The sequence below is a fragment of the Ciconia boyciana genome, chromosome 14, assembly GCF_034638445.1.
Source record: "Ciconia boyciana chromosome 14, ASM3463844v1, whole genome shotgun sequence".
Classification (NCBI taxonomy): domain Eukaryota; kingdom Metazoa; phylum Chordata; class Aves; order Ciconiiformes; family Ciconiidae; genus Ciconia; species Ciconia boyciana.
The window spans coordinates 6,147,414-6,162,371 of NC_132947.1; the positions used below are offsets into that span (position 1 = coordinate 6,147,414).

The 14,958-nt window shown below is 37.5% G+C and overlaps 1 protein-coding gene across 2 annotated transcripts in view; it reads left to right on the plus strand.

Annotated features, from left to right (window-relative positions):
• Positions 1-88: 88 nt before the first annotated feature.
• Positions 89-14,958, plus strand: part of LOC140659619 (serine/threonine-protein phosphatase 4 regulatory subunit 1-like) — a 28,103-nt gene continuing 13,233 nt past the window's right edge. The window contains exons 1-10 of one of the 2 annotated variants that reach the window (XM_072879462.1): positions 89-260; positions 381-425; positions 7,085-7,217; positions 7,583-7,689; positions 8,309-8,451; positions 9,568-9,714; positions 12,136-12,243; positions 13,403-13,468; positions 14,036-14,194; positions 14,728-14,921. In XM_072879462.1, coding sequence (XP_072735563.1) covers positions 89-260; positions 381-425; positions 7,085-7,217; positions 7,583-7,689; positions 8,309-8,451; positions 9,568-9,714; positions 12,136-12,243; positions 13,403-13,468; positions 14,036-14,194; positions 14,728-14,921 — 1,274 coding nt within the window. Of the gene's footprint in view, positions 261-380; positions 426-551; positions 571-7,084; positions 7,218-7,582; positions 7,690-8,308; positions 8,452-9,567; positions 9,715-12,135; positions 12,244-13,402; positions 13,469-14,035; positions 14,195-14,727; positions 14,922-14,958 lie in introns of those variants that run through there. The other variant, XM_072879463.1, reaches the window with a different exon arrangement.

The following is a 14,958-nucleotide window of genomic DNA, read 5'->3' on the forward strand; positions in this document are numbered from 1 at the left end:
CCATCTTGGGCGGCCCGCCGGAATCACCTGACTACACCCCCCGCCCGCCGCCGCCACGGTTTTCTTCTCTCTCAGGAAGCGACAGCGGATGCTGAGGGGCGATTCGCCCCCCGGCAGCGGCTGTTTATTAAACCGGTGGCGTTCCGGCTGCGCGGGGGCTGACCCGGGGGCTGACCCGGGGGCAGGAAGTACCGGCGGCTCCTCCCTTTGCCCTCCCGCTCCCCTCCTCCTCCTCGCCCATGTCCATTCCAAGATGGCTGGTAAGTGGGGCCGGCCGGCGGGCGGGGGGTACTGGGGCGGCTTGCTTGCGGCTGCCGCCGTCCTCGCCGTGGCCCTCCGAAACCAACGTCCTGGTGTCTCTCTTTTGTTTTTGTTTGTAGGGATCCCTTTGTATTTTGTGGATTTGCAGGATGACTTAGATGATTGTGAGTAACTGTTTTTTTATTTTTCTGCTCCCTATTTAGGCCCTCCCCTGCTGTCCCACCCCGGGGTCCTTCTGTCGCCCTCTTTCCCTCTCCACGTTTTTATCCAGGTTAGAGTGAAGGGAGGATTTTGAGGCTGTTTGTACTGGTAGGTGAAGGCTTATATGACGTTGGGGTTCATGAATTAAGAGCCTATTTGTGCGTCTGCAGGAGCGCGGTGCTGACAGGGGAAGCGGGCTCGCTCCCTCCCTCAGCTGCGGGCCCTCACCTCACCTGGCGTGTTTCATAAGCCTCCAAGTTCTGGCTGACGGGTCGAGCCGTCGAAGGACGGGCAGCCTCTTAAAGTGGGGTTTTGGGGGGGCAGCCGCCGTCCCGCGGGAGAAGGAGGACCCGCGGGCGGGAGGCAGGCCCGGGGCGGTGTCTGGAAACCGGCCTTCCGAGAGACCGTCCTCCCTGTTTCAAATGGCCGCTGAACTGTTGGATTCAGCGCAAACAGCACCTCCAACAACGGCCTGCGATGAATCCCTAGGAAACGAAAACGTGTCGGGCCGGAGGTGGTTTAGGGGTTTAGCTCCGCTGTTGTTGTCGGTGGAAATTAGCTTAGAGTAGCCGAGGCATTTCCTAGCTGCGATAGCTCAAACGGGTGAGACTTTAAAACCCTGCCGAGGCTGCTAAGGACGCCGTGTGTTTTGCTGTTCCTGCATCCCTGCGGCACAGGCGCTCGGCAGGACCTTGCTGCGGTGGCTGCGTGTGCACCTCGGAAGCGGGAATAAAAGAAAAACCGCTGTTGTACTCTAGTTGGCTAGTCATACATGCCAGTGGTTTTAGGTTAAATACCATGTTGTGGATCCTAGGCCAGGCAACAGCTCCACCTCAAGCTGGTGTGGTCCAGAGTTTTGTTACAAGGATTAGAGCTTAACATCTATCAGGCAGCTTGGTAAGAGGTGTTACTTAAGGAGATAAATCTTTGACCAATAATTATATGAACTTTTATTGCTTTAGAAAGCAGCTGTATATGCGGGGTGGTTTCATTGGCACTTTGGATGCTGGATTGACTTTTCTATTAAAAAAAATGAGAACTGATACTTGAATTTGTTTCTTGTGAGAGTCTCTATTCGTTTACCACAAAACCACTATTGTTTAATAGTACTTGAAAATGTGTAATAGATGGATTCCCCTCCCTTGCCCCCTCAATCTAGCATGTATAAGCTAATTTAGGAAGAAGGTGGTCTTCAGGAGCACCAGGGGAAATGTTAGAATACAAGTGAGATCTAAAGTACACCAGTAGAAAGATGTGCAGGGACATCGCCCCTGTGGATGGGATATCGTTCTGTGGGATTTTTTTAGTTGCTGCTCTTAGGTGTTGTTGCTCTCAGTCTTTGAGGTTTCTGCATTTTACTAGTGGGTAGCAGAAAAAAAAATGATGTAGCGTTTGTATTTTGGTTAAGTTTTAGAAAGAAAAGTTTGGGATCTTTTGCGATGTAAGTGATGTATAAATGGTGAGATTAATTGTGTATGTAAGAGTTCTTGGTTTGTTTTATGTTTGTATTTTTGTGTATTGCAAAATATCTTTCTCTTATACAGATACATTGTGAGTAACTCTATGAGTCTTAATGAATTTAAAACTAATTAAAAAGCATCCTCCTTCCTTAATAGTTATCTATTTGAAAAGCTAGAAATCTAAAAGTGTGGAAGTTGGTACTTGAAATACACATATTTAATATATAGGGATTTAAAATTTTGATAACACTGTAAGAAGTTGCTTAAAAAGAGGTACTAAAGGTTATTGCTTGCTGCAGCAAGTAAATGTAAAAAGTTTGTGAGAAGTCATCACATTAGATAACAAAAAGCATGTATGTATTGAACAGGATTTAAGTGAGAAGGAAATTAGCTGATACATATCAATGTGCTTATGCTGATTTAAAGACCATTTTGCAGTGAATTCCTCTAGCAGAAGAGCTGTAACAGTTGTAGTACCTTATTTAAGAGTTGAAAATAGCTTTTTCTCCCTGCCCTAATTTAAACAAACAAACAAACAAAACAAATGAAACCCTTGAAAATGCTAATGAATACTTAGCTATTTGAATTGATTGGGTCTTTCTGAATTGCTCCCAGTTCCCTTTCCAATTTTCTTCTCTCTGTATTAAGAAAAAAAGCCAACCCCAAACTAGTGTGTCATTGAGTTCTATTTCCTGAGTGTGTAACGTGCAAGCAGCAGAAATAAATGCAAACTTCCTGTAGTGTTACGGTATGGGTCTTGGCCTTGAACCAGGAGTGACCATCGCTAGGAGTTAGGTGTTCGTTCTCCATTAGTGTTCAGTCTTTGGCTGTTCTGTTGAGACTGTGAGTAACGAGTTTGTCTGGTAAGTCGATTAAGAAGTTTGATGCTTGTAAGCAAAACCCTAGTTTGAGTCATGAACTTAATAAAAATGTTCAGATAAAGTTTTGCCGTAAGCAGTAGTTAATAAGCTTTTTATATGGGTCACTTAAAATTTGTGTAAAAGAAATGATCACTCAGGATGAGCATGTCAATAAAGGGATGTGCATTTTAGAGTATTATTGAAATATTATTTTATGATTGAAAATATTCTTTTATTAAGTTCATTAATTTGACAATGCAGTTAGAATTACGGCATTGAAAGCTGTCTTCTGTTTGCGTTACAGCAGAGTTCAGACGTCCCATCTAGACTGAGATACTCTTGTGCTATGACTACTCTAGCAAAGAGTTCGTGATGCATTTTAGGAAAATCTCAGTGAAATCACTGGAACTGGATTTTTACTTTCTTAACTAAATTGGTGAAATAGTGTCGTGCACTTTGAAACAAACGGAGAGACTGGGGGATTCCTTTGAATTTGGGGAAAAGCTGTAGTAAAGTCTACCATAAATTGATGAAGTACAATTTGAAACTTGTTTTTTGTAAGGTGAGATACTGGATCATCTGGAAAAGTAATTAGCTTAATTATGCCCTTTGTACAGTAAAGAAAATGTATTTTAAAAATTGTTTTTCCTTCTAAAAACAGCAGGAGAGAAAATGACCTCCTGGAGCTCATGAAATCATTGCACTCTGCACTAGTATTTACTGTTTTGTGTTGGCAGAAGTGGATAGTGATACTAGCTAATGATGTTGAATTGCATAGTTAAATTCTGTGACCCTGTAGGTGTTTCTTATAGGCTCTAAGCAGCTTTTGGGTCTAGGTCAAACTAAGGCATGGTGAACTCAAGTTCATCTGTGAATACTGTCACATTTATACTTGTTTATAGGTGGACAGATTTCAAGCTTGCTTGTTTGATATCATTAGAGGGAAAAATACCAAATGTTTGATTCGCCTATGAAAGAACATTAAATCCGTTAAGAAATACCAGTTCATTATTTTTCTGTAATTTACTTTCTAGTACTCTACTGTATTCTGAAACTTGTAAGTACCTATGGCTTCTTATTTTATGGAAAAAGAAAATTAAAATGCTTGAGAGAAGACAAAATGGATTCTGCCATGACTATTCCTTACTTATGTGTACTGAGTGTGTGGAAAAAATTTCAGGTATTTAACTCTCTTGATCCTGAGCATAAGTATTTTGCTCTGTTTTCTCTCTGGTCCTAGAAGCACTGGTGTGTGCTTAGCTAATTTAAATGAATAATAGAACTACTCCAAGTAGTAAAATTAAGCATGTTCATCATGTATACAAAATTAGTCCCAGATGTAGTATTGTAGTCAAACTTAGAATTGAGATTTACTTCATTGTCATTTGAATTGGTAGGAATTCTGAAATATTTGAACTGATGAGAGCCTTCATTTTTAAACTATTTCTTAATTCAAGAACAAGTGGGCACTAGATAAAGTTAATGGCAAGTATATTGATTTTTATTGTTATAAGCCCTAATAAATCTTTCTTTGTATAACAGGTGGCTAGCCTCAAAAATTAGCTAGTGAAAGAGTGTCCGATCTGTGTGGATTTTAAAATACATATATAATTGCATAGATGGTCAGAGTTGGGTTTGGATATGGAGAGTTTGTTGCAACCTCAGAAAGGAAATCTGCAATCCTACGTACACTGTATAACTTCCTGTGAGTTTTCAGTGATACAGTAGGTTTCTTTTGAAGCAGCAAACAGTGGATTCTACCTCTTCAGATACTATGCTTGGTGGGAAAGCTAGCTCTAGAGCATGTGGACAGATCAATCCCAGACAGATCTGTGCAATGTAAATTACATATACTTGTGCAGATAAATGTTTTGAACCTGACAGAACTTAAAGAGCAGCCACTAGAAATAATAATGACCAGTTGAATGGAAATAAGGGTGTCAGTACAATATGTAGTCATTATAAAAAGCCATGGATAATTAGCATATGTTTCTGATCATGTAGCTGTGGGTTCACTTGTAGTATCTGTATATACATTTGAAATGTGAACATTTAGTCTAATCCCACAGTTTTCTTCTGTTTGATTCCCATTGAACTTGTTGGTCAGAGCATATTGTCTGCAAGAATTGCAGAATTCAGAATTGCTCTAGTCTTTTAATTCAGATGGGTTCCTTGGAGACTGTGTGCTTTCTTAAGCCAGTCTGCTTTTTATTTCTTTCCCTGAAAAGCCAGGTGTAACATTTTGCTCCAAGGATGTTCAGATGATTTCTTCTTTAAATGAGCTGTATTTCTGAGAATGTTTTGGCTCGTGTTAAATAATTGTAATGCAGAGTTTTATATGTGAAATAGGAATTTTTCTGTAGGAAAAAAGCTGAGGCTTGGTACCTCTTAGTAATAGAGGATTTTTTTAAAACTAAAAAGTGATTTATAATGGGTATTAATGTAGTTTAGAACCAAAGTTCATTGTGCTGGGTCTCAGACTGAGGGATTCTTTAGGGAAGAGTGTTTGTAATATAAAATTGGTAAAGTAAGAGTGAGGGAAGAGCTGAAGCTTAATTATCCTGATTAAGGTACAGCCACTTCAATCCTGAAGAAATTGTTATATCAGAGATCATGGAATTACATATAAACATAATTTAACCCATTGACAGTTTTGGAGTGCATTATGAAATAACACAGACTTTCCTCTAAGAGGTGCAAAAGCTTTGTACTGATTGGGATGACATATTGGGAAGGACTGTAACTTTTTTTATTAAACCAGAATACTGAAGATAGGGATTATATAGTACTTTATATACACATTTCTTCATCTTCAAAGTGTGTCAGTGGGAGAGGGTATTCCTGTTCTTCCCATTTTACAAACAGGGGAAACTGGTGCTGTAAATGAATCTAGGTCCTGGTTTGCTTTTAGTTATTTGGCCAAAGCTCTGCTGTTTTTTAATATGGAGGCACCATGTAAGTTCCACTGCCTGAAGACAGGAGGTCTCTGTCTGTAGAGGCATAACCTAGAGTGCCTAGATTATAGTCTCATAGGCACAGTTTCAAATACAACCTATTTGGCTTGTCATTGTGCTTTCAAGTTGTTACTAGTTTTGCGCTTTCTTTACTGATTTAAATACCTAATACTGTGTCTTGCCAAGTCAGAAACTGGCTTCTTGTCTTCAGTGGTTGTCACTCTCAGCACATATGCTGGTTTGGGAGACTACTACTTGCATCTGAGAAGCAATATTGGCTCAATTTTCATGTAGTTAAGCGTGATCACAGTTGCTATATTATTTATGTGAACCAAGTGTACATAATTCTAGGAGTGTTTGGTTGGTAAAGTTGTAAACCCAGAGCAGGAATATCAGCTACTCTACTGCAACTCTTTCTGTGGATTTGGTTGCTGTATGTGTTCCTATATCCATTGCTGAAATGAGACCATTTGTGTTGCAGGCAGGTTATTTCACTGCCTTTGTTTTAAGGATGAACCATTAAAAAAAAATAAAATTGGCAGCCAAGTTATCCTATTCCCTCTCCTCTTCACAGTCTTAGTTTTTGCCTGTAATCTGTAATCAAGTGCATGTTACTGGATTAGGTGACTGTAAGACTCGGTGGGGCAAATTGTAACAGTTGGTACGGTAATATTTGGTTAAAAGTCGCAAGCTGCAAATACAAAAAAGATTTAGAAAAGAGTAGGTTTGCATGGGAAAGTCTGTAGTTGATAGGTCTGCAGTAGAAAGCTTGCAGTGTGTTCACAAGTAAGGTAAAGTTGAAGTTTTTCCTGAAGTTACCTGTCTGATTTAGATGTATGGGATCCAGTAACTACAGTGAGAAAAATGTACCTTGGTAACTTTGAAACAGACCTAAGAATTTGCTGTTTTAAAGCAATTCAGTTTGGGATTTTCTGTCATTGTTAAAAATTAGTTTCTTTTAATGGGACTGATTTTCCTTTTGAATTTGTCTGTCGGTTTGTGGCATGCAATTTTGTCAGCTGAGCCCTCTTAACTCATAGTGCATGTGGTTAGTCCATTCCACTTGTGAAGTAAAATGTGTTAAAACCCAAGGATTTTATGGCAGTTGAAATTAATTAAATTTTAAAGCTTGAATTTACAGGTCTACGTGTAAGTGTTGCTCTTGACTTCATTAGGTACAACTTAAGATCTTTTTGTAAGCCGTTTTCAGTGATGTACAGATACTATTCCTTTGAAGAATAGCTCTAAAAAGAAATAGAGTTATTGGTGTAGTGTATTTTACACTGTAACATGTGTTGCTGACTCTTGGATTTTTTTTTTTTTTGGGTTACTCTTCTTGTCTTTCAAGTTGGGTTTGAAGATTATGGACCAGACTGTGATAGCATGAGGATAACAGCATTCTTGGATATTCCTGGACAGGATAATTTAACTCCACTGGCTCGTCTAGAAAAATATGCCTTCAGTGATAACATATTTAACAGGTAAGGGTACAACAGCTACACTTGATGATAACCCGAGTCTGGTAGCATTGTGGATGTTAAGGTGTCATGACTTCTGTTATCATTGTCCTAAGCACATGCCTAATATTATTTCTGTTTGAGTAACTTTTATATAACATTTCCATAAAAAGAGGTTTTCGTTCTTGGTCATCGGAATAAGATTTCTCAACTCCATCTTTGTTTTGTTGGGACGTGAAGAAACTGTATAACCGATGTCTGAATGTTCAGAGAAGAGCTTGGTGGGTTTTTTTTTAGATGCCCATTTACATCTGATAAGTTATCCCTCCATCCCATGTGCATGTTGTCGGTAGGATATTAAGGCAATTAATATGTTTTTCATTCCACAGGCAAATTATTGCCAGAGGTCTTTTGGATGTCTTTCGAGATTTCAGTAATAATGAAGAAGACTTCCTGACTGTAATGGAAATAGTGGTCAGGCTCTCTGAAGATGCAGGTTTGAAAGTTTTTTTTGTGTGGTGGTTTGTTTTGTTTGTTTGTTTTTGTAACTTATTTTACATAAGCAGCAATATAGAAGGCAATAACTTTCGATTTTGAGAAGGCAATGAGTGAACTACAGAAACAAAATCATCTAACAGCAATATCTGTCAGTGAAAACGAGATTATTTTTTTTCTCTGTTTTTTGAAGTATTTGATATGGTAGGTGTAGAAATGAAAGCCTCGTACTTAGTATAAGGCCCAAAGTAATATTTTGAAGGAGTTAATCGCATCTGAATGTGTGGTGTATGTGGCACAGAACGGTTGTATGCTTTAATACTTCTTGTGCATACATTCATGGTGATTGGGTTTTCTAGCTAGTGCTCTCATTTTATCTGATTTATTTGGAAACTGATTGCAAGTCTCTGGACTGTGATGATGTATGTAAGTCTGTTCTGTTTTATTCAGCTTTCCTTTTAAGAACAGGCAATCGCAGTGGTGATATTTCTTATGTTTTGAGTCTTTTCATTTTCCTCTGTTGTGAGACATTAAACAAAAAAAAAGCCACTTTTTTCTTAAAGTATGTGATCTTAATTTCATATTTACTGATGTAGTTCTGACTTTCTTTTTATTACTAGAACCAACTGTACGTACAGAGCTGATGGAACAAATACCTCCTATTGCCATTTTTCTGCAAGAAAGTCGACCAAAATTCCCAACAGCGTTTTTTGAGTACCTGATGCCCATAGTAGTGAGATACCTCACAGATGTTAACAATCAGGTAGGAAAAACAGACTATGTGAGTTGAATTGCTGGAAAATTCTGTGTGGTTCAGTGAATTTGAGGCATGAGGAAGAGATAACAGGAGAGTTCATATTGATTGATATCTAGCTTTATGTAGTGCCTTGTGTTTATTGGTTTCAGCACACTTTGCTAGGGAGGTCTGAATGTATATAGATGAATATTTTTCTAAATATTTTCCTTAGCAGGTAATGGGAAACTTACAGGATTTACCTAGCAGCATATCAACACAGTCTGTTACAGGAGTAATGACTTAACAAGTCCTGTCTTCTACTTCATCTTTTGGCTTTTCCTCAGAATTTTATGAAGGGCATCTAACAATTGTACTAAACTTTAGTATTTATTATTAATTCCTTTATGTTGTTAAAACTAAGTTTTTTTTCCTGTTTTTTAACTCATTGTTGTAGTTTAGCCCCAACCAGCAACTAAGCACCACACAGCCGCTCACTCACTCCCCCTCGGTGTGATGGGGGAGAGAATCAGAAGAGTAAAAGTGAGAACACTTGTGGATTGAGATAAGAAGAGTTTAATAATTGAAATAAAATATAATAATAATAAAAAATTGTAATGAAAAGGAAAATAACAAGAAGAGAGAGAAATAAAACCCAAGAAAGATAAGTGATGCAAATGAAAAACAATTGCTCACCACCAACTGACCGATGCACAGTCTGTCCCTGAGTGGCGGCCCCCCCCGGCCCGCTTTCCCCTAGTTTATATACTGAACATGATGTCATATGGTATGGAATAGCCCTTTGGCCAGTTTGGGTCAGCTGTCCTGGCTGTGCTCTTTCCCAGCTTCTTGTGTATCTTCAGCCTTCTCAGTTGGTAGAGCATGAGAAGCTGAAAAGTCCTTGACTAGTGTAAGCACTACTTAGCAACAAGTGAAACATCAGTGTGTTATCAACATTATTCTCACACTAAATCCAAAACACAGCGCTATACCAGCTATTAGGAAGAAAATTAACTGTATTCCAGCTGAAACCAGAACACTCGTACCTGTGTGTTCATTGAAAACGTACCTTTTGTGGCTCTCGTATCAGTAAATGTTGTTTTTACAGTGATGTACTTTTTTTGTTTTGTTTGTTCATATTAATAGGTTAGAAAGGCAGGTCAAGAAGCACTGCTTATACTGCTAGAACAAGATCTTGTTGCTCAGAGTGACATTGAAAGTAAGGTGTGTCCAATTCTGTTGGACCTCTCTGCTCCTGACAGCGATGATGAGTACAAGGTGGAAGCCGTGAATGTAAGTTAATTTGGAAGAAATCTTATCTCTTTACTTTTTTATTCTCTTTCAATCGCTTTTGTCTCTATCTTTTAGCAGTGCTACTATAAAGCTCTTTTAGAATATAACAACTTTGTGTGAGATTTTCATGAGCATAAAACCCAGAAAATAAAAATTGTACTTGCATTCTTAGTGTCCTGAGAACTTTACATTAATCATTGAACTTAAACTTTCTATACCATTACTATTTCAGTTGTTTTATTCTTTCTCTATTTGTTAGTTGCTCTGTTGTGATACAGTTGAAGCTTAAGTGTGCTAAGCTGTTAAGCCTTGAATCTGTAGGTTTCTTAGTCATTTTTAGTGTTGAGCACCATTGAAATAATGTGAATTCTCAAAGAATTTGAATGGGGTCAGGACCTGATGCACCATACTGAGAGATTAAAAATGATCTTGACTGAATTGAAGAAGAAAGTAAGGTTGTCCTGAGTTCTGTTGTGCTGAGTACTGTTTATTAATGCCTTTGCCTAAGTGTAGAGGTACTTTGGGTAAGCTTTCTCTAGGTCCTATACCTTTTGTGCGATGAAGAAATCTGGGCTTCTGCATCAATGAAGTGCTTGAGGAATCTTTTTGAAATAGTGCTTCTTGAGAATTCAGCTATGCAGTACAGTAATTGGGAACAAGAACATTATCGTATGCTTAAAAATGTGAAGTATCACGTCTTCAAACTCAGTAGAAGTTATTTTCCCAGAATGGTGAGGTGCTTTTTCCTATAGATGATTGATGATGTATAGAGTAGTAACAAGAACTACCACTCCTTTTCATTTATAACAGTAATTAAGATGAGGTCCAGGAATAGTGCTGATACTAAAATAAGCAATCAAACATTTTGTGTTTATTCATTAACATATTTGATTTTTTTTTTTTAGTTTAACACAACAAATCTTTAACTTTTATTCTGAATTTTTGAAAAGATCAGGTTTAAAGATACCATCTTAATACTTTCGGATGCTAAATGATTGTCAAATTGGTAGCCAAATAACTTTAAAATGCAGCTGGTTCTTGGCAGCCTTGTTTTATTCTTAAGATCGTTATGTTCCCCAACAGTTTCTTTACATTTGCTCTACCAGTAACGTTGGTTTGTTCACAGTAATGTTGTAAAAGTATGAATGATGACCTGATCTTAATTCTTAAGCATTTTGAAAAAAACATGTTCACTTGTTCACTTTCAAGAAATCAGTTGACTCCACAGAAAAGTGCTGGTGTGTAATTACATTTCAGCATGGATATCTGATACTTGACCTGTAGAATAGTTTTACCAGCTAGATTTTCCTCTTCCTTGTTTGGGAGTTGGGTATTGCTTAGGCAGTTTTCCAGGGTGACATCTGAGCACCAAATGCCTTTTAGGAGTTTGAAAATTTGTAGGAAAGTCCTTGAGTGGTGCCTGCCTTAGTTTTTATTTAGCATTCTATTACAAAGGCAAATGTTTCTAGGAATAAAGCTTATTTTTGTGGAGGTAGAAAGCTTCAATAATTTTGGAAAAATAAAAAGAGAAAGATGAGTACTGTTAATCTAACAACACTTGTTTAAGCATGAAAATCCTGGTGCTGCAGGCTGAACAGTTGAGTAGAAAGGTGCGTGGGAGCCCCTTCCTTTTTACTGTTGCAAATATAAGAATTACAGCCAGTCATCTCAGAAAGCAGGAACTGAAAGGAAATGTACAATCCAAAGCACCTGATTTTCACAGCAGAAACATGGTTTATAATGGTAGTTGAAATTGACAGTTCCTCAGAGAAAGCTAAATTAATGAGCATGTTACCAACTTTCTTTAATTACGCTCAATATTAACTCCTAAAATTGCTGAGGATGATTCCTGTAAAGGTGCATTAGCTCACATATGTAACTGGTTTGTCTTACTCTTCCTTTTCTCTCCTGTTATATGGCAAACTTCTATCATGTCTGAGCCTATAAAGAGCTGGGGCTGTGCTTGTTTTTAAGTATCTGACCAGTCGTGTCGAAGCTAAGGGGCTTACTTGCGTGCTTAAGCTTGAGATATTTTTAATATGCTTAAAGATTGTGATTTTGTGTGCTAGCTAGTGCGATGGAACTTTTGTCTTCTCCGTACAAATTATCAGTGTATGCCGCATTGTAAAACACCTTGAAAATGCATTTATTAATAAAAGTCTATTTAACAGGATAAAAAAGACAATGAATTATGTGCAGAAATGTTATGTTCAGGCACAGTGGCATAGAATGATTTTAAAAACTATATTGTGCTTCACATAAAACAGGTGTATGAAAATACGAATAATGTATAGCAGTTAAATCTGTTTGATGGTAGTTGCTCTCTTGCTCTCGGAAGTAATTTTTAGGAGGAATACTTGACCGTGCTTACAAGCTTTATAATTTTCTTTTCCTTACACGTATCCCCTTCTTGATTTTTAGATAATCTGTAAAATGGCTTCTATGTTGAGCAGAACAACAGTTGAGCACATGCTGCTTCCTCGTTTCTGTGAATTGTGCAGTGATGGGAAATTGTTTCAAGTCCGAAAGGTTGGTGTATTTTCAACCCTAAACCACTTAGAAATGAATTTGTATGTTGCTGTTCAAATGCCTTCCTGAATAATTTAGTCATAACTTTAGCTGATGAACTTTGAAAGAGTCTGGAAGAGCAGTTTTAATTTATTGACATGGTTGTATTTTCTGTAGTTCAGTAAAGAAATAGATAAGAGTCCTTGGTGAATAGCTTTGGTGTAGCAGTTAAACTGATCTTGCACATTTAATATTTTTGCACAACCTTTTTTTTTTTTTTAAGCCACCATGCTTGGTTATGGGATGCAAACAAATTACCTGATCTCTGCCATCTTATTTCAAAACCAGAAATTCAAAAGTAATAGACACTTGAGACATCATTCCTTTATAAAAAGAAATTAAAAATCTGGTATTATTGAAAGGAGAAACCCCAAAAGTGTAAGACTTACTTTAATTCATGGTTGAGTACAAAAGGAAACTTGTAGCATAAGAAGTCTTAAAATATTTGAGTAGACTTAAGGGTCATGCAGAACTTCAGCTTGGTCCTTAACATAAGCTGCACTTGTTGGAATTTGAGCTGCATTATAGCCTTCTAAATAAGTGTACGGAATTAATAAATTGTATGTTAACACAGTCCTATCTTAATTTCAGATTTTGGCAACATCTCTTTTCAACATGAGGGAATGTCCCTTTTGCCTTAATTATAGCATTTGTAATGTACTGTAAATGGGACTAACTTGAGACCTTGATTACACTTTGCTTCAGCAAAGTACTTAAGCCAGTCTCAGCCATAGCAAAGATAGTTCTGTCAGTACACCTAAGTCCTGACCCTTGTATCATATTTTAGTCTGCTTTGGTTTTGACAGCTGCTGTTCAAAGTAATTTAAACTTTCAAGTGGGCTTATTGGCCCTTTTAGTGATTACTGAAGTAGATGTTGCTCTTCATGCAGAAACCTTTATTACTATTGATTACAAAGGCACGTGGCTTATGGAAGCTTGTTCTAATGAGGCTTTTTTTAGGGATGAGTTAATATTACGGGATATAGTTACATGGCTGAAATTTGGATAGTCAAACATGTGCAGTTGTTACATGGGATAAATAATGCATGGTGAAGTTGATAATAAAACTAATGCACTTGAAAGAGCCAGAATACTACGCATGACTTTTTTTATTTCTTAGATTTGTGCAGCTAATTTTGGTGACATTTGTAATGCAGTTGGGCAAGAAGCCACAGAAAGACTGCTGGTATGTAAAAATCAAAATCAATTTACAAGACTTGTATTTCTCAGTTCAAAAGGTTTAATAATGAGTTATTTTATTATCTTCTCTGTAAATTAATCTGTGCATGCATTTTTTAAAATTGATTTGGCTAAGGCTTTGGTTGCAATTATATAGCAAACTGGGAATGAATAGAAATGCAAAGTTCTTGTTTTGCAAAACACTTTTAACAATGTAATTGATGGCTCATACATATATGCTTTAGAATTATTGACTCTTTCTTTTTTCCCTGAACTAGATGACCAGTCAAGTTACAATTTCAGGAAAAATAGGCCATTAATAATTATTTCTGTTCTTTCCTAGTGCATATAGTTATACGTAAAATCCTAATGAAGTATGTGGGAGACAGATAGTTTTCCCAATTTCTTCAATTAATATGTGTTTTTGACCTGTCCCCGTTTCTTCTATTCTTCGCTTATTTTATTCTCTCTTGAGTTATGATTGTCTCCAGTTTCCAAACAAATACCTTGACAGTAAGTTGCTGCAGTCTTTGTTTAGTCTTTAATTAGTCTTGGTTTTGCTTATTTTTGGCAGATTCCCAAGTTCTTTGAACTCTGTTCTGATAGTGTTTGGGGGATGAGAAAAGCTTGTGCTGAATGCTTTATGGCAGTGTCCTACACCACATCTCCAGAAGTTCGCAGAAGCAAACTATCCCCGCTGTTTATCAGTCTTATTAGTGACACTTGCAGATGGGTAAGTAACTCACTCTATAATTGATGCATCTTCCCAGGCAGATCATACAGAAATAATGGGCAAGTCAGAAGTGTGCTGTAAAAGTTCTCTAAACTGAATTTGCTGAGATTAGAGTCTAATCTACTAAAATCTAATCTACTGAAATCTAATCTCCTCTAATAAGAGCGTAACTTTTTTCCCTCTCTCTCACTACTTAGAATTTCTATCAACAGTTTTTTATAAGTGTAAACACTCTTCTGAGACTAGGTTCCTTGTGTTAAAGGTATTAGTTGAAGTAGACAGTGATGCCCTTCAAATTTATATCTTAAAAAATTTCCTTACTATGGTTGTAGATACATGCTTCATATTCTAACACCCTTTGCTTAGGTGTCACTTATTTGGTAATTGATAATTGGTTATATTTGGTATTAAAGGAAGCTGTTATTGTAAGAATCAATCGGTTCTTACTAAAAAATTGAACCAAATTTTTATTTTTCAGCATTAACTCTGTGGGAGTTGCATGCATCCTGACTGTTGTCTTAATACTATCACAGGTTCGTCAGGCTGCTTTTCAGTCTCTTGGCCCATTTATTTCTACATTTGCAAACCCTTCAAGTGCTGGTCTTTACATTCGAGAAGATGGGACGCTAAGTATCCGACCATCAACGCAACATGTGAATTCAAATTCCTGTCAGCCAAGCCACAATATAACTTTAATGTCCTCCAGTACAAATGCTACATTGTTCAGGTAAAACCATGGGAAAGATGTGGTGTGGTGGAAGGGG